Consider the following 18,549-nt stretch of genomic DNA (forward strand, 5'->3'; position numbering starts at 1 on the left):
GACTCATGAGGCGGGGCTGAGGCTGAGGGGCGAGGCTTGTAGGGCAGTTAGGTGAGAACTGTGGGCAGGGCTGGCTGAGAGCTGGCTTGGGGCTTAAGGAGGTGTAAGGGTTGACGGGCAGAAATTGAGAGCATTTAGAGAATGGATAGCGTTTATCTGAGGGGAGGGGTTTCAAGGGGAAACTGCAGGAGAGCAAGGTGTTAGGAGAGGTAGGACTTGAACTGTTAAGATGCTGAGCGGTGGGTATGACTGCTATGCAGGCCAAGGGGAGAAAAGGGGGTACCTAAGAGGAGTAACGAAGGAAAGCCCCTGAGGGAGGGGGCGCTTAGGAGGAAGAGCTGAATAGAATCGGGCTTAGCTGCTTGAGGTGGGGCCGAGTTAGGGGCGAGGTTTACAGAGAGTGTACGAGAGGGACCGTGTAAGGTGTGGTAAAGCTGTGGTTCGAAACTTCAGCCTGCATCAGAATCACCTGAAGGGTATTTTAAAACCCAGGTCCTTAGGCCCTACCCCCAGGGTCTCTGATTCAGGAAGTCAGAGGCAGGGGGATCTGAGAATTTACATTTCTAACAAATTCCCTGGTGATGCCAATGCTGCTGGTCTCCAAACCATACTTTGAGACCCACTGACTTCAGAGAACGCTTTGGAAGTTCGAGGCAGAATTAATTTAGCATGAAAGTCATGAGAGAGGTGGGACTTAAATGGTATGGACGGAAGGGGCGTGGCTTAGACGCAGGGGCGTGGTTCTGCCTAAGGAGCTCTGAGAGGAGGGGCTTATGAGGGAGAGCTGGAGTTCTAGAGATTAGGGGATTGGAGGCGGGGAAGAACAGGGTACACTTCACGGGGCTGGGTCGAGGAGGAAGGATTCTGAGACGACGGGTGGGGATTATTATAATTAACATCTGAAATAGGCGTGATTCGGGGATCAGGGCGGGGCTTAAATGTGAAATTTACATGAGGGGCGTGGCTTAACCGGATGTCCGGAGGATGTGGGCGGTGTCCTAAGAAGAGGCGGGCGCACAGGACGCAGGCGCACTATGCTCAGCTCGCCCACAGGAAGCGGCCGGGTCTTCCCCCGCCCGCTGTCTCGTGCCAACGCGCAGGCGCACTTCCCCTTCCCGGTCGCCGCCACCGCCTCCTCTTTCCGCTGCTCCACGCCGGCGCCGCGGAGACGGGCGCGATTTCCGCTTCCGGGCGGGCGGGCAGGCGGGCGGCGCGGGGCTGCCGGGGAGGGGGAGGGGGCGGCACTTCCGGTCGGGCCCTCGGGTCTCCCCGGAGCGGCGGCGCCTCCTCCGCCTCCTCGGCTTCCTCCCGGCGGAGACCCCGGCGCCGGTGAGTGACGGGGCGCGTGGCCCGGGGTCCCGGGGGCAACGTGGGCGGGGGGCCCCGCCCTGGCCCGCCCTGGTCCCCAGAACGTTCCCATCACTGCTTCTCCCGCCGAGCCCGCGCCAGGGGCCCCCCAGTGACTGCTCCCCCAAAAGACTACTCCAGATATCTCCCCATTAATGCCCCCATGTAGGACAGCTGCCAGAGCGCCCTCATTCGTGGCGATGCCCCCAACTGCTGCCAGGGCCCCCCACTGAGGCTTTCTCATAGGATCTCTTCTACATACCCCCCCCACCCCGTCATTGCTTCCTCCAGGACAGCCCCCAAAATGCCACCGGCATTGCCCGTCCCCATGCAGGGCAGCTGCCCGTGAACCCTCCCTTTAGTATCCCCTGTAGGTTGCCTCCAAAGAGTGTGGCATTAGTGCTTTGCGGCAGATCTGTCTCCCATTATTTCTGTCTACACACAACAGCCCCCAAAGCTCCTAGCCAGCGCCCCCCCCCCCAAAACGCCCCCTTCATTAGTGTAAAAATACTTTGCATTCTGGTCAGTGGCCAAGAATGCCTTCTTTCCTTCTCCAGTTCCCCCCCAGTAATTCCCCTTGAGAATAATCCTTCCAATCACCGACACCCCTCACCCGCCCCCCCCATAAACAGCTCCGTGTAGAGTTGTGCTCTCACACCCACATCCTCTCCCCCTTTAGGTAGAAATAGCTGCCAGTTTAGCCCCAGGCTCCCATGAAACACTCTCACCCCACCCTCCTCCGGGTCAGCTCCTGTCTGCCGTGTTCCCACAGAGCAGTGCCCTACGTGATGCTGTCTTCCCCTGCCCCTGGCAGCTCTCATCCTGACCTTCCACTTCTCACTCCCTTCTCCTGGACTCCCTGAGGAAGACTCCCAGCTCCACTAGGGCATGACTTCTTTTTTCCCTAGACATTCATTCATTCGCTCTTTACAGAATGAATATTCACTGTTCTAGGTCTAGGACGTACATCCATGAAAGAGAGAGACACACAGTTTTTGTTTTGTGGGTCTTTACAGTCTAGTTGAGGAGACAGATCAAAAGCAAGCAAACAAACAAGACCAATGCTGTTTTCTGGGTTTTCTGAGTCTTATGAGCTACTTCAGAGGTGAAACCTGAATTGGCAGAGGCAACTTCGCCATGTAAAGATGTGGGTGAACTGTTCCAGGCATCCAGGCAGAGGAAGAGCACGTGCAAAGGCCCTGAGGTGGCCGTGATCGTGATGATCAGAGGGGTGGCAGGGGAGGCCAGTGAGGTTGGAGCAGAGGAATTGAAGGGAAGAATGAGGGGAGAGAAGGTTTGAACTCATAGGGCCTTAGAAGTGAGGGCATTGTGATCAGTCACCTGGCCTTTGTCACCTCTACAGAGCCCAGAATGTTCTACATTTGTTCATTCTTTCCTTTGTTCAACAACTGTTTAATGAACACCTATACACACTGGGGATGCAGCAGAGAACAAAACAGACAAAATCCCCTGTCTTGGTGGAGTGTATATGCCAGTTCATGGGGCACAAAATTAAAAAGCAAACTACAAATGTTTGTGTGAAGAAAATACAGTAGGATAAGGGCATAGAGTTACAGGGGCTGTGGTGTCAGAGGGCATGGCAGGAAGGCCTCTTTCAAGAGATTCCTGTGATCCTCTTGTCACCCACCCCCAGAAAGCCACACACCAGAAAGTTACACCTGTGTGTAAACTCCTCTCTTGGACAGCTGTGGCCCACGAGGGGCTGCCTTACTGCTCCCCTCCCCCGAGAGTGAAATGGTTACAAGGATGAGCCCTGGATCCCACCAGCCGTCGTATCTCTGAGCAAACTATTCCCTATTTCCCAGGCTTCATTCATTCACTTATTTAACAAATACTTGAGACAGGCCCTGTTCTAGGTCCTGGGGATAGAGCAGTGAACAAAACAGGTACAAAATCTTGACTGCTTGGACCCCGCCTCCTAGAGTGGGAGCCCAACAGCAAGAAGACAGACAAACAGACCATATGGTTTGTCAGATCATGCTGACAGGAAAGGAGAGAAAGGAAGGAGGCTGGGGTGAGCAGGAATGTTGGTTTGAGTGACAGGTTACAGTGGTCTTGGAGCACCTCACTGAGAAGACAGCATCTGAGCAAAGACGTGGAGGAGGTGAGGGAGCGAGAGCCTTCCAGGCAGAAGCAACAGCCAGTGCAAAGGCCCTGGGGCAGGAATAGAGCTGGCACGTTGGTGGAGCAGCCAGGAAGCTGCTGGAGCTGTGGAGGTCATCTCTGACGCGCTTTAAGATGGTGTCACTGAGGGTTTTGAGTGGAGGAGTGACAGTGACATGGTTTGGCCTTAGTCCTCCTGTCTACTAAATGTGAACAGTAGTAATGCTTACCTCATGAGTCTGTTGTGAGGTCTGCTTGAGACAAGCCACATAAGACACCTAGTGCGGTGCTTGTTAGCATTCAGTAAATGCCAGTCGCTAGTCCTGGGGCTGAGTGCCAGGGAAGTGGATGGGGCAAAGTATCTTTCCAGTATAAGGTGGAGAGAGGGCTTTCCTTTATTTTGGAGAGAGAAATACGCAAAGACAGCATGGGAATTCCCTGGCGGTCCAGTGGTTAGGACTCCACTGCTGTGGGCCCGGGTTCGATCCCTGGCTGGAGCTAAGATCCCACAAGCCACGCAGTGCGTCCAAAAAAGGAAAGATAGGATGTTGTAAGGGTAACAGCGCGTACTCTGGAACCCCACTGCTTGCCTTCAACTCCTGGCCTTGCCACTTGTTAGTGGTATGACTTTAGGAGATTAATTGACCTCTCTGGCCTTCAGTCTCTTCCTCTGTAAAATGGGGTTAATAATCCTAACCATCTTCTAGGGTTATTGGGAAGATTCATTGAGTCGACACATGTAAAGGATCTAGGAGGGTACTGGACATGTAAAAAGCACTTGGTTCAGTGTTACATGTTACTATATGTTACTGCTATTGTTATTACAGACATAGAGTTTCATCACAAGGCAGCTTTGTTGTACCAGAATGGCCCACAGGTCCTGGCATCAGAGAGACCTGGAATCTAATACTTGCTTTCCCCTCCACTGGCCACATGACCTTAGGGAAATGACCCCCACTTCTCCTCAGTTTCCCTACGTATAAAATGGGTCCAGTAATGGTACAGCACTATTATGAGGCATCAAGGTGATGGTACATGTGAAACTGGTCAAACAATAAACACGAGTTGTCATGATTGTGATTGCGGTTGCTGTGGGACTCCGGCCCCTTGGGAGGGGTTCCCCCCATTGCACCACTCTGTGCATGAAATCTATGGCACGTCTCCCCTTAGAAAGATAGCAGTTTGAGGCTTGGGTCCCCTGAGAAAGGAAATGTCTCTCATTTACCATTGGAAATAGTTGTGAGCCTGAGCAGTTGTGTCCCCCAGTAACACCCACTGTGCCTCTCCCAGCAGCAGTCCTTCAGCATCTGCCCACCTGCCCTTGGGGCCCTCTTCGTAACCTCACTTCCACCAGAATTCATTCTCCTGGGAACACCCTGCCAATATTAGCTCCATCTCCACTAAATGTCCCCCTTCCTCCCTCAGGTAGTTCTGGTCAGCATAGTCTCATCCCGTCACTCATTCAACAAATATGTATCAGTAGACACTTACAGCTATAAATTTATCTCTGAGCACAGCTTTAGCTGCATCGCCTGTTTTGGTATTTTGCTTTTCCATTTCTTGTTCATCTAATTTTCCTTGTGATTTCATTGTAGACCCCCTGGTGATTTGGGAGGGCGCTGTTTAATTCCCACATTTCAGCAAATATTTATCAAGTACCCACACTGTGCCAGGTGCTGTGCTAGGTGCTAGGGGCCCAGTGGTGAACAAGACAGGCCAAGTCTTCACTGTCTTAGGTGAGGAGGCCAGACAGTAAATACACAGCAAAGGAAATATATGCAATAAGTTGGTGGCAATGACTGTGGTGAAAAAAATGCAGCAGGATGAGGGGCTGGTGAGTGGTGGGGTTAGAGGTATTCCCTCTCTTGGAGATAACATCTGAGCAGAGACCTGAAGGAGGCACGGGAGGGAGCCTTGAGGTCTGGGGAAGAATGTTCCAGGCAAGAGGGAACGGCCTCACCACATCACTTCTCCATCTGTTCAGGATGGTAAATACCTCCCCCAGCCACTTGGCCCCTTCTATGAATGCCCCTCATAATGCAGAGAGCACCCACAAATGAGGCTCCTGTCCCCATAGTTCCACCCTCCCCTTCGTCCTCCTCAGGGAACAATCCTGTATGTGTGTGTGGTGGTGGTGGTGGTAGTGGTGGGGTCCAGCCACAAACTTGCTCTGTGACCTTCGCCAAGTCACTTGCCCTCTCTGTGCCTCTGTTTTGTCAAATGGGGATAACAACAGTCCCCGTGTCAGTCTCATAGAACTGTGATGGGGATTCAGTGAGTTAGTGTGCGTGACCTGCTTGGAAGGGTGCTGGCCTGTGGGAAATGCCCCAGCAGAGCTAGCTGTTAACATGTGCTCTGATGGAGGCGAGCCAGGGTGGGGCTTCCTTCCTGGGACCCCCTCCTCCCATGCCCCCACCGTAGCACCCTAACTGCTCCCCTACTCCCTGCACCCTTCCTCCATGTACTTTCTCTCTGTCCCCCAGCCCAGCCCAGTACCGTCTCCCAGACTCAGGTTCTGCCCACAGGCTTCCACAAGCACCCAGGCACTCCTCTGCTTCTTCCGGAGATCAGCTTAACTAGGGAAGTGTGAAGGCCATAGGATGTTGAGTCTCATCCAGGGACACCCAGAGCTGGAGGCTAAAAATACTGACCTCTGGGCAGGTGTGGAAGAGACACTCACCTTTCACCTGTCTGGGGAGACAGTCAGCCAGATGGATGGGGGTTGATGGGCCCTGGCGTTGGTAGACCCCACTGCCCCCCTGTGGTGGGCTGGGCGCAGAGCCAGCGAAGGGGGATGGCGGCCAAGAACCGTGGCAGACCTTGCGGGCCCTTCTCCCACTGGCCTTCCACCCGCTTAGTGGAGGCGTTGCCCGAAGTCCCTGGCGGGTCTGAGGCTCAGATCAGTCGCAGGAGACGAGGTTGGGGGGTGGGCAGGCAGGCATGGACAGCTGCAGCCTGCAGTGGGAAGTCCTGTAAAGGAGGTGCCCAGAGAGTAACTGCCACCCTGGACAGGGCAGGAACCCCGCCCCCCCAGGGGCAAGGACAGGAACCCACACTCCTGGAGCATCTGCCGTCAGGCTCCTCCTAGGTGTGCGATGTCACTGAAGGTACAGATAGCTCCAGGGGCTGAATGAGCTCTGCCAATGGCTGTTTCCTTACCTCCTATTTCAGCCCCCTTAAGCCCCCCTGCCTTCTGGGGGTCACCGCCCCCTTGTAGAAGTGGAGAGGGTATGGGTCAGGAAGGAGACGGGACTTGAACCCAGGGCCAGGGCCCACGTGTTTCCTGCTGTGTCAGGCTGCCCAGCTGCGCTGCTGTGAGTTGTTCTCCCCAGGCAAGCAAAGTCTCTTTCCTACCTAGTAAGAATAGTAAAAGAATGCCCCCTCCCCACACTGGCTTCATTCCAGCTGTCCTCGTGTGTCCTGACTTTCTCTTTGTGCTCCTAGCAGTGGGAGTGATAACTAGAGTCCCGTCCAGTGTGCTGGGAAGCACCCACCGACACACATAGCTTGCTGGGTCCTCACAGCAGCCCTGTGAGGTAGGGATGTGTAGGTGAGGAAATCCAGGCACAGAGAGGAGCTTGTCCTTGGTCACACAGCTGGAGAATGGCAGGGCTTAGGTTCAGATCTGGCATTCTGGCTCCAGAGGCCACCCTCTTAACCGCTCTGATGGAAACTTATCATTTGACAAAGGCAAAACCTGAGGGGATTGAGAGCAGGGGGCTGGGGTTAGTGTGTGTGTGTTGGGGGTGAGGGGGCTACAGAGCAGAGGGCCTGGGCAGACCCAGAGTGGAGGCCTGAGAGAGTGCACAAGGGAGAGAGAGCAGAAGCCAGGGATGCTGGAAGAACTAGAATCTGAGGAGAGGCAGTGGGGGCCTGCAGGGTCTGCAGGGTGGATAGAGATGTGTGAGAAGCCTAGAAAAAAGGGGAGAGAGAGAAGGCATCCGAGAAACAGCAGGGAGACGAGGAGCGAAGAGGACTCAGAAAAGGGACAGGCCATGGGGGAGAGGTCAGTGGGGCCAGCGGAGCCAAGAGGAAGGCTGGCCTGTGGGGTGGAAGGACAGAGGGACGGGTGAGCAAGGCCGGACGAGGAGGGAGCGGATCTCGAGCCGGTGGGTGTGCGTCTTCCAGTGCCCGCAGCTGGGGGACCCCGCGCGAGGCCCTGCCTCCTCAGCCCCGTCCTCCTCTCTGCAGGGTCCCCCATCTCCCACCCGCCCAGGATGGAGGCCAACGCAGCGGGCAGCGGCGCCGGGGGCGGCGGGAGCAGCGGCCTAGGGGGCGAGGACGGGGTTCACTTCCAGAGCTACCCCTTCGACTTCCTGGAGTTCCTCAACCACCAGCGCTTTGAGCCCATGGAACTGTACGGGGAGCACGCCAAGGCAGTGGCGGCGCTGCCCTGCGCCCCCGGGCCCCCGCCGCAGCCGCCGCCCCAGCCGCCACCCCCGCAGTACGACTACCCGCCCCAGTCCACCTTCAAACCCAAGGCCGAGGTGCCCTCCTCATCCTCGTCGTCCTCGTCGTCCTCTTCGTCGTCGTCCTCCCAAGCCAAGAAGCCCGACCCGCCCCTGCCGCCCGCCTTCGGGGCGCCCCCTCCTCCGCTCTTCGATGCCGCCTTCCCGGCCCCGCAGTGGGGCATCGTCGACCTCTCGGGACACCAGCACCTGTTCGGGAACCTGAAGCGCGGAGGGCCGGCAACCGGGCCGGGGGCGACGCCGGGGCTAGCTGCCCCCACGGGGACGCCCGGGCCGCTCCCCGCGCCCTCGCAGACGCCGCCGGGCCCCACCGCGGGGGCGGCCTGCGATCCAGCCAAGGACGACAAGGGCTACTTCCGGAGGCTGAAGTACCTGATGGAGCGGCGCTTCCCCTGCGGCGTGTGCCAGAAGTCCTTCAAGCAGTCCTCGCACCTGGTCCAGCACATGCTGGTGCACTCGGGGGAGAGGCCATACGAGTGCGGCGTCTGCGGCCGCACCTACAACCACGTCTCCAGCCTCATCCGCCACCGCCGCTGCCACAAGGACGTGCCGCCGGCCGCGGGGGGCCCGCAGCAGCCAGGCGCCCCACTCCCACCGCTGGGCCTGCCCGCGCCCGCCGCCGCCCCCACCTCGGCGTCCTCCGGACACCCGGCCACGCCCGCCGCCCCCGCCGACGGCAACGCGACCCCCGCCGCCCCTGCGGGTCTGGGGGTACCCCCTCCGGCGGCGGCGGCGACAGGGGGCGGCGACGGCCCGTTCGCCTGCACGCTCTGCTGGAAGGTGTTCAAGAAGCCCAGCCACCTGCACCAGCACCAGATCATCCACACGGGCGAGAAGCCCTTCTCGTGCTCCGTGTGCAGCAAGAGCTTCAACCGCAGGGAGAGCCTCAAGCGGCACGTGAAGACGCACTCCGCCGACCTGCTGCGCCTGCCCTGCGGCATCTGCGGGAAGGCCTTCCGCGACGCTGCTTACCTGCTCAAGCACCAGGCGGCCCACGCGGGCGCGGGCGCGGCGGGGCCGAGGCCCGTGTACCCCTGCGACCTGTGCGGCAAGTCCTACTCGGCGCCCCAGAGCCTGCTGCGGCACAAGGCTGCCCACGCCCCGCCCGCGGCCCCCGACGCGCCCAAGGACGCGACGGCCTCTGTCCCGCAGCCCCCGCCCACCTTCCCCTCGGGACCCTACCTCCTACCCCCCGACCCCCCGGCCACAGACAGCGAGAAGGCCGCGGCGGCCGCGGCGGCGGTGGTGTACGGCGCCGTGCCCGTCCCGCTCCTGGGCGCTCACCCGCTGCTGCTCGGCGGGGCCGGTACCAGCGGGGCTGGAGCCTCGGGCGCCAGCGTCCCCGGCAAGACGTTCTGCTGCGGCATCTGCGGGCGCGGCTTCGGGCGCCGCGAGACGCTGAAGCGCCACGAGCGCATCCACACGGGCGAGAAGCCACACCAGTGCCCGGTGTGCGGGAAGCGCTTCCGCGAGTCCTTCCACTTGAGCAAGCACCACGTGGTGCACACCCGCGAGCGGCCCTACAAGTGCGAGCTGTGCGGCAAGGTCTTCGGCTACCCGCAGAGCCTCACCCGCCACCGCCAGGTGCACCGGCTCCAGCTGCCCTGCGCCCTGGCCGGGGCCGCTGGCCTCCCCGCCAGCCAGGGCGCGACGGGGTCCTGTGGCCCGGGCGCTTCGGCCACGTCCGGGGGCGCCGCCGATGGACTGAGCTATGCCTGCTCGGACTGCGGCGAGCACTTCCCGGACCTCTTCCACGTCATGAGCCACAAGGAGGCGCACATGGCGGAGAAGCCGTACGGCTGCGACGCCTGCGGCAAGACGTTCGGCTTCATTGAAAACCTTATGTGGCACAAGCTGGTCCACCAGGCTGCTCCCGAGCGCCTGCTCCCGCCCGCGCCCGGCGGCCCCCAGCCCTCGGATGGCTCCAGCAGCACCGATGCGGCCAACGTGCTGGACAACGGGCTGGCCGGGGAGGTGGGGGCGGCCGTGGCGGCGCTGGCAGGGGTGTCTGGGGGTGACGATGCGAGTGGGGCGGCGGTGGCCGGGGGCGGCGGGGCTGCTGGTGCGGGCCCCGAGCGCTTCAGTTGTGCCACGTGCGGCCAGAGCTTCAAGCACTTCCTGGGCCTCGTGACTCACAAGTACGTGCACCTGGTGCGGCGGACCCTGGGCTGCGGCCTCTGCGGCCAGAGCTTCGCGGGTGCCTACGACCTGCTCCTGCATCGCCGCAGCCACCGGCAGAAGCGGGGCTTCCGCTGCCCGGTGTGCGGCAAGCGCTTCTGGGAGGCGGCCCTGCTGATGCGCCACCAGCGCTGCCACACGGAGCAACGGCCCTACCGGTGCGGCGTGTGTGGCCGAGGCTTCCTGCGCTCCTGGTACCTGCGGCAGCACCGCGTGGTGCATACGGGCGAGCGGGCCTTCAAGTGCGGCGTGTGCGCCAAGCGCTTCGCGCAGTCGTCCAGCCTGGCGGAGCATCGGCGGCTGCACGCGGTGGCCCGGCCCCAGCGCTGCGGCGCCTGCGGCAAGACCTTCCGCTACCGCTCCAACCTGCTGGAGCACCAGCGGCTGCACCTGGGCGAGCGCGCCTACCGCTGCGAGCACTGCGGCAAGGGCTTCTTCTACCTGAGCTCCGTGCTGCGCCACCAGCGCGCACACGAGCCGCCGCGGCCCGAGCTCCGCTGTCCCGCCTGCCTCAAGGCCTTCAAGGATCCTGGCTACTTCCGTAAGCACCTGGCGGCTCACCAGGGCGGCCGGCCCTTCCGCTGCTCCTCCTGCGGTGAGGGTTTCGCCAACACCTATGGCCTCAAGAAACACCGCCTGGCCCACAAGGCCGAGGGCCTCGGGGGGCCTGGAGCAGGGACGGGCACCTTGCCCGGGAAGGATGCCTGACCAGGGCGGGGGGGTGCTTCCCATCTGCCACTCCAATCAGGTGTCCTTTTCCGGACTCGCCCCTTCGGGAGGCTGATCGGACTCCTTTCCCTCCTCTCTTTGTCCCATCCATCCTTCGGAACTTCAGACAGACTAGCCTCCTTCAAGGCCCATGTCATGCAAACTCAAGACTGAACCACTCCCATCTGGACCTCTCTGGCCCCCTTCTCCTCCTATCAGACGCTGAACTTGATCCTCCGTCCAACCCCGTTTTGTAACCCTCATCAGTCCCCTGCCCCAGCAGCTGTTCAGTCCCCCAATCAGCTTGGTGGAGATGGGCCTGAACAGCCCCTCCCCCTTCCTTTGGAATCTGGCCGGACAGTGGAGTACAAGCAGTTTGGGAGGGCACAGGGGGGACTGGGCGCTCTTGGTTTGTGGGGGTGGGGGGCGGGTGGCAGACGCGGCTTGTACAGAGCGGAGAATAATAAATCTTATCAACAGGGCCGCTGGAGTCCTTTCTTCCCTCCCAGGGGGAGGGGATTAAGCACTGACAAACCAAAGGTTGAGAAGTTTTGTTCCCTGGGATTTTGATTTCCTGACACCTCCTGCCTCACCCTCGCTCTCTCTGCTTTTCCTCCTTCAGCTGGTAGTTACCAAGGGTTCACCATATCCAGGCTCTAGGCCTCCAGTCGGGCAAATGGGAGATGAACAAAACAGGTAAGTCGCTGCTTTCGGGAACTGACGATGTGCCTATACTCCTTCCCCTTCAAGAAGCTTTTGGCATTTGTTCACTCAGCCAACATTGCCCCAAGGCCCCTGTCTGCCGGGTCCTTCGATGGACTCTGGGGAAACATGAATTGGACGTGTTCCTTGCCCTCGAGTGAGATGGAAAAGAACCGGTAAACCATTACTGTGTTCCAGCCTTGTGCAGATGCGTGTTTATTATACAGCTCGCTCGTAGTAACCTCTCCCTCCAGGGTGACTTAGGGGAACTTCAAAAGCCCTTTCACAGCCCTCATTTTGGTTCTTGGAACAGTGAAATATATGACCTGCAAGGTTCATTTAGTTATCCTTGTCGGAAGAGGATGCTGAGCTCGTAGAGAAGAAAGAGGCCCCAAAGATCCCTAAGAAGTTCGTGGTAACGCTGGGACTACAGTCCGGGGACCCTCAATACTGAAACCTGAAGACAAAGCCGGCTCAGCGGGCACTGCCTGGGTGAGTCCGGTTTGACCCACGAGAGGGCGGCAGTGTGGCCACCATGCTCTAAGGCTGGAGATCCAGCAGGCGACAGACCTCGTACCAGGGCTCAGAAGTCACATGGATGTGGACCACCATAATATAAAGGACATGGAAGTTTCACCGGGGGCTGAGAGCATGGAAGAGTCACTTTATCAGACTAGGGGACTAACCAAGCTTCCTGCAGGAGGAGGAGGAGGATGCCCGAAGGACGACAGAGCCACAGGAGCTTGCCAGGTAAAGTGGGCAAAGAATTCCAGGTGGAGGGTTTTGTGTGTCTAACTCAACCCAGCTCTTCCAGAGAATTTCAAATAGATTGGTACGGCTTGAGAGGCTGGCGGTAGGAGGCTGGATACCGAAGGGCCATGAATTCCCAATAGCGGAGCTTGGGTGATCTTGTAGGCCCGGGGCTGGCAGCTAGCAGCTGCTGGATATAAGACACTGACACATTTGGTTTAGCCCATACATTAAAAAAAAAAAGGCTGAGTTATCTGCCAACATTTGAAAATCAAGAGATTTTACATAATACGAACTAATGGAACTTCTGAAAAATTTGGAAGATCTAGCAACACAGTCTGCATCCTCCCCGGGGCCAAGTAGCCGTTGCTCTCTTTGGACGTGGCATATATCCTCCAGTTTGCTGCCATTTCCCCAGCACTGTCAAATCCCAACGCTGAGCCCAAGTGTCAGTGGTCCTATCTCACCTCACTGGTCCTGATGTTTCCCCTCAAACCCGGCCACCTTCCTCACTTAGTTACATTGCCGCCACAGTTCCTGTAGGCACTCACGTTTGGAATCCCTTCTCACGGCCACAAGGATCTGTGGGTTGGTGACAAGGTTGGGGTCTGAGTTTTGGAAGGATGGATCCGCGTGGCCACAGTATGGAGAATGAAGCGAGCAGGGCGTGGACGTCTGAGACCACTGTCGGCTTGGTCTACAAGAGTAGTGATGATGAAATGAAGCGTTCAGATTCCAAAGATATTTGGCTCAACAGCGGGAAATTGATAGGGAGTCAGATAAATGGATGAAGGAGGAAAAAGACTCAAGGAACCTGCCAAGGCTTCTAGCTTGGGTGGTGATGCCAGTGATGGGAAACACGGGCGTTTCCTTGGTAAAAACTGAATTCTGTTCCCCTTATGAGTTGTCTGTGGGACAGCTTATGGGGGTGTTGGGTGAAGGGGAAGGGGTGCAAATCCAGGGCTCTCCCACCTTTAGTATCCTGACACGGGAGTCCCTTCGTTTTGCCAAACTTCCCTGACCCCCAATCCCATAGCTGAACGACATAGCTTCTTTGAATAGCCAGACGCTGTCCACCCCATTCTGAAGATGAGGAAACAGAGGTTTGGAGAGAGTTGCAACTCACTGCTGGGGCCAGGACCACAGTGTGGCCCTTCTACCCCCAGCCCTGGAACACAAGACCAACATAGAGAAAACCCTTCATAAAGTCCTTTAATGGGAACAGAACTGGAGGCTTCCCACCTGCAGCTCCTCCTCTGCCCAACCCCCCAGTGACCCAACTCCTGTTCCCCAGCCGCCAGACACCAGCCAGGCCACCACACTGCCACCCACCAACCATTCCTTGGCATAGCTTGGGACGAAGCTGTAAGCGGTTTGCTTCAAATTGGGAGTGAAGGTAGTTAGAGAAACTTGAGGCTACTGTGTAGACCTGGGGGACCATGGGCTCTGAGCCTGAAGCTTTAGGAGGGGGATGTTAGGTGACTGTTCGTGGTCTGGGTTTTCAGTTGCCTTGGAAGAGGAGTCTGGGTGGCTTAGGGAGGGACCACATGGGAGCAGGGCTGGTAGCTCCTGCAGTCAAAATTCTTACGGTCAGGCTTCCATCCTTGCGACCTGAGCGCTCCTGGCTATGACTTGGGGACCCTCTGGCTTTGAGGTGATGGGGTCCCAGTCTCTTTATGGAGGACCCGGTGGGCATCTTCTGCCTGAGGACGGGTAGGCATCCCATGGTCAGTGCAATCCAGTGAGGTAGGCAAAATGTTCCATCCTGGTCCCCCCTCTGCAGTGCTCAGCTCTGCTGCCGCAAGCTGTGTCTTGCGCGAGGACAACCCATCAGGGGGGCAAACGGGGCAATGAAATCGAGCCCGTGTTCCTTGCATTTGCTGGGCATCCACAGGGCTGCCTCTGTGCCTTCCTCTGAATCTCATGCGGGTGCTGGGTGGCTTGTGAGCGTCCTGAGCCCGCTTCTCCCTCTGCTCACCCACCCTGGCCGCTCGTTGCCATCTCCGTGGGCTCTTACGTCACCTCTCCCCCAACCTCTCCCCTTCCTCCCCTGCCTCCGTATCCCACCCACCCCTCCCCTGCAACCTGCCGCCTACCTCCCACGTTCCTGCTCTCCCAGACTACTGGTCGATCTCCACCTTCACTTTGGCGGTCTCCCCACGTCCCTCTTCCAGAGTGTTTCCTGCCCCACACCCACTCCCTGACCCGTCGGCCCCCGATGCCAGCTGGCTTCCAGAGTCTCCCAACCCCGGTCCCGGCCCGTGGAAGTGGGTGCGCTGATGCTTTCGGAAGTTGGAGGAGTTGTTGAAAGTGCGATCGCAGAGGGTGCAGCGGAAGGGGCGCTCGCCAGTGTGGATGCGGGCGTGGCCGCTGAGCACCGAGGACTGGGTGAAGCCCTTGCCGCACACGCCGCAGTGGTAGGGCCGCTCGCCCGTGTGCACCCGCTCGTGGTCTCGCATGTCTGAGGAGCGGCGGAATGGCTTGGCGCAGAACCTGCAGGCGAAAGGCTTCCCCACCGCCGCGCCTGCGGCCGCCGCAGCCATCACCACCTCCGACCTCTCCTGGGGCACCCCGGGCCGCTGTTCTTGAGCCGCCGCCGCCTCCGGAGGCCTTTGAGAGGTCCCCGGCTCCACCCCGTGTCGGTGCTGGTGCCGCAGCAGAGGTGCCAGGGCCTTGAAGGCCCGGGGGCAGAGCGGGCAGCGGTAGGGCCGCTCTCCCGTGTGCAGGCTGTAGTGGGCACGGAGGCTGGCGGGGCCTGGACAGCTGTGGCCACACACATGACACCGGCTTGGGTCCCCACCCTGCCCACCACCCTCAGCCCCCGCCAGGTGGCCGTGTTCGTGGAACAGCAGCTCGGAGACCAGCCGGAAGACAGCTGGGCACAAGGCACAGTGGAGAGAACCTGGCTCCGGGGGCTCAGGTACCAGCGTGGTGTCCGTCACCTTCACCACCTGGATCTCGATGAGGTCACTCGGGGGGGTGGCCGGGCGGCTATCATCAGGCACCAGGACCTGGGTGAAACGGGGGGGGGGGGGGAGAAACAAGGAGCCTGTGGACTCTGCCTCAAGGCCTCCCCACTACGCCTTATTAAACACACGTATTAAACACACTAAAACACACTCTGTAACATACTGAGCCCCTTAATTTCTAGATTCGGCTCTCCTTCCTCTGAGATTCTGCCGTATGACCACCAAGACTTCCCCTCCTGTCCAAAATATATCACAGATCCAGCCATTTCTCTCCTCCACCCCACTTACAATTAAGCCAATCATTTCTTGCCAAGTCCCCTGACCCTCTGAATGACTCTGTTCCTACGCCTGCTCCCTTATAACCCACCTCCCCAAAGCAGCCCGAATGACCTTTTGAAAACGGAAATCAGACAGCAGTCATTTTCCCACTCAAAACCCTCCCATGATTCCAACTGCTCTTAAAATCCAAAAACGCCATCTACTACCCATCATGATCTGGCTCCCGCTTATCTCTCTGACCCTAGTGTAAATATAAGCCGGCACACAGCTGACTTCTCTCTTCTAAATTTAGCTTCCCTACCCCCCAACTCTATCAGCTCACTCTTTTTTATAGAACGTAACACAATAAGTCTCGTCTATTGTCTCTCTTCCCTACCCAACTGCAAGCTGCAAAAGAATACAGCTTATGTGTCTCATTCACCTCTCCATCTGTCTAGCCCAAGTAGGAGCTGAGTAAATGTCTGTTGAATGAATGGTTGTCCTCAGATACTCTCCCATCCTGAGTGGGGTTCCAAGGTCACCTGGAGCAGTCATTTCTCCCCCCAAATCCTCCCCTGGGCATCAGGACGCATCACTCAGACCCTTGCAGAATCATCCCCCCACCCCAACGTGCATGCCCCAACCATAACCCCACACCTTTGTCTTTCAGGGTCACCTTCCCAACTTTCCACCTTAGAATTTCTGAGGCCCCGCCCTCTGAAGGCTCCGCCCCCTAATTAGACAAACTTCATCCCCGGGACTCCTCTCTCTGGACCTATCACCAGCTCAGATGTTCCGCCCAACCCCCTCCTCAGGCTCCACCCCCACTCAGGCCCCGCCCCTCCACCCTCATAGGCTCCGTGCTAAGCCCCACCCCTCGCCCACCCCGAGAAAGCACCGCCCCCAGGGCCGGAGCACTAAATACCTTCCCCGCCCAGCCCTAAGTCCCGCCCTGGCCCCGCCCACCCCTGCGCCCTCCTCCCGCCTCGAGCTCCCCGCCCAGGCCCCTTCCTCGCCCGCACCAGGTCCGGAGGCTCCGGGGATCTCGGCTCCGGGGCCGCTGAGCTCGGACTCCGGGGCTCCGGGCGCGCAGCGGCCATCTTGTGCCCAGGCCCCGCCCCCGAGGCCCGCGGTCGCTCCGGGAGGGGGCGTGGCCTGGGTTGGCGTCAGCGCCTTGGCGCAGGCGCACTGGAGGACGGGCCGGGGCTTCCCAGGAGCCGGGTCTCCCCCTCCCCGGGGAGAAAGTGATGAATTTCTTCCTAATTGCCTGTCACTTCCCGCAGGAGACAGCCTGCGTGGGTTACTGGGTGGCTGCGAACTAATTCGAATTTCTCTTTTTAACCTATATGAGTAAGCTCTGGCAGTCAGTTGACACTGACCAGAATTGAATAACCTTTGTTCTCCTTTCATGTTACACGTTTTTGTGGTCACCTCCTCTGCATGGCTTGTGATAACCCAGTGAGGCAAAGTTTATGAATGTAAGGTGTTTAAAGTCCGTTTGCAGAAAGACACTCAGCAAACAGCAACACTGGTGATACTGGGATTTATTTGCAAAAGACCTTAGGTGGTGTGGTGTAACGTTTGGGAAACGCCTTTTTTTCAGCCACGCGCAACGGCATGCGGCATCTTAGTTGCCGACCAGGGATGAACTGGTGCCCCCTGCAGTGGAAGTGCGGAGTCTTAACTACCGGACCGCCAGGGAAGTCCCGGGAAATGCTCTTTTGGAGGAAAGAGCCCAAAGACTGGCGGTTTTCGGCAGCACCAAGGACAGGGCTGAGGCCTTAGCCCTCCAACTGTTAATTTCATGGCCTGGCTGCGTGACCTTGGAGAGGTCAACATACTTCTCTCGACTGTGCCTGCATTTTCTCATGTACAAAAGTGTAGAGGGTTGTAAAACCTAATAAGAAAGAGATATGCAAGATCTTTGGAACAACCTTAAGTTGTTTTCTTGGCAGGGCAGGGTAGGAGATGCTAAACATGAAGGTCATTCCTAAATTCTCTGTTTCTCCTCCTTATGGGAACATGATTAAGATTGCATTTTCCTTTGCAGTTAGACGTGGCCATGTGATTCCCTTTGCCCAATGAACTATAAGTGAAACCAATGTGTGTCAACTTCAGCACAAGATAAGAGCCTGCAAGCTGTTCACCACTTTCCATCCAGGCTGTTCTGTGTGTGGGGATCTGTTGGGTGAAGTGAAGTTTCCATCAGCCTGAATTCCAGAGTATGTATCTACAGTGACCAGAAACTGATGCTCATCTTCCTTGGATATATAGCATTTAAAATTATCATTTGTTTGATTAAAGCCACTGAGCTTTGGGGTTGTTTGTTACTGCAGCAGAACCTATTGTATCTTGACTGATAAACCTAGGGAGTCTTTTTTCTTCTTCTTTTTTATTTTGGCTGCATTGGGTCTTTGTTGCTGCAGGTGGGCTTTCTCTAGTTGTGGCGAGCAGGGGTTACTCTTTGTTGCAGTGCGCGGGTTTCTCATTGTGGTGGCTTCTCTTGTTGTGGAGCGCAGGCTCTAGGCGCGTGGGCTCAGTAGTTGTGGCACGCGAGTTCAGTATTTGTAGCGCATGGGCTTAGTTGCTCAGCGGCATGTGGGATCTTCCCGGATTGAACGTGTGTCCCCTGCATTGGCAGGTGGATTCTTTTTTTTTTTTTTTTTTTTTTTTTTTTTTTGCGGTATGCGGGCCTCTCCCGTTGCGGAGCACAGGCTCCGGACGCGCAGGCTCAGCGGCCATGGCTCACGGGCCCAGCCGCTCCGCGGCATATGGGATCCTCCCGGACCGGGGCGCGAACCCGCGTCCCCTGCATCGGCAGGCGGACTCCCAACCACTGCACCACCAGGGAAGCCCAGGCAGGTGGATTCTTAACCACTGTGCCACCAGGGAAGTCCTAGGGAGTCTTTTCTTAATTTTATTTTGAACCATTTCTGTATACCAAAATTATTTGGAATCATGTAAACGGCTCCCTATCCTCACTAATAAACTTAGAAGACTATACAACTTTACAGAAGCAGTCTAAGCCCTCTGTGTATCCCCCC

At 58.0% G+C, this 18,549-nt stretch overlaps 2 protein-coding genes across 4 annotated transcripts; one reads left to right on the top strand and one right to left on the bottom strand.

Moving 5' to 3' along the window:
- Positions 1-1,019: 1,019 nt before the first annotated feature.
- ZNF865 (zinc finger protein 865) lies at positions 1,020-18,521 on the top strand. 3 transcript variants are annotated; one of them, XM_033411981.2, is made up of 5 exons: positions 1,020-1,329; positions 7,663-11,522; positions 11,842-12,278; positions 17,556-18,146; positions 18,368-18,521. In XM_033411981.2, the coding sequence occupies exons 1-2, from the start codon at positions 1,035-1,037 to the stop codon at positions 10,824-10,826; spliced, it is 3,459 nt and encodes a 1,152-aa protein (XP_033267872.1). In that variant the 5' UTR covers positions 1,020-1,034; the 3' UTR covers positions 10,827-11,522; positions 11,842-12,278; positions 17,556-18,146; positions 18,368-18,521. The 3 variants fall into 3 exon arrangements, with proteins under 3 accessions (XP_033267872.1, XP_033267873.1, XP_004283327.1); XM_033411982.2 differs by lacking the exons at positions 11,842-12,278; positions 17,556-18,146; positions 18,368-18,521 and having other exon boundaries at positions 1,220-1,329; positions 4,897-11,308; XM_004283279.4 differs by lacking the exons at positions 1,020-1,329; positions 11,842-12,278; positions 17,556-18,146; positions 18,368-18,521 and adding an exon at positions 1,340-5,459 and having other exon boundaries at positions 7,663-11,308.
- Positions 14,356-16,684, bottom strand: ZNF784 (zinc finger protein 784). Its single transcript, XM_049703908.1, has 2 exons — positions 16,528-16,684; positions 14,356-15,289 (listed from the first exon to the last, which is right to left on the bottom strand). The coding sequence occupies exons 1-2, from the start codon at positions 16,603-16,605 to the stop codon at positions 14,399-14,401; spliced, it is 969 nt and encodes a 322-aa protein (XP_049559865.1). The 5' UTR covers positions 16,606-16,684; the 3' UTR covers positions 14,356-14,398.
- Positions 18,522-18,549: the final 28 nt, after the last annotated feature.

The sequence above is a fragment of the Orcinus orca genome, chromosome 20, assembly GCF_937001465.1.
Source record: "Orcinus orca chromosome 20, mOrcOrc1.1, whole genome shotgun sequence".
Taxonomy (NCBI): Eukaryota; Metazoa; Chordata; class Mammalia; order Artiodactyla; family Delphinidae; genus Orcinus; species Orcinus orca.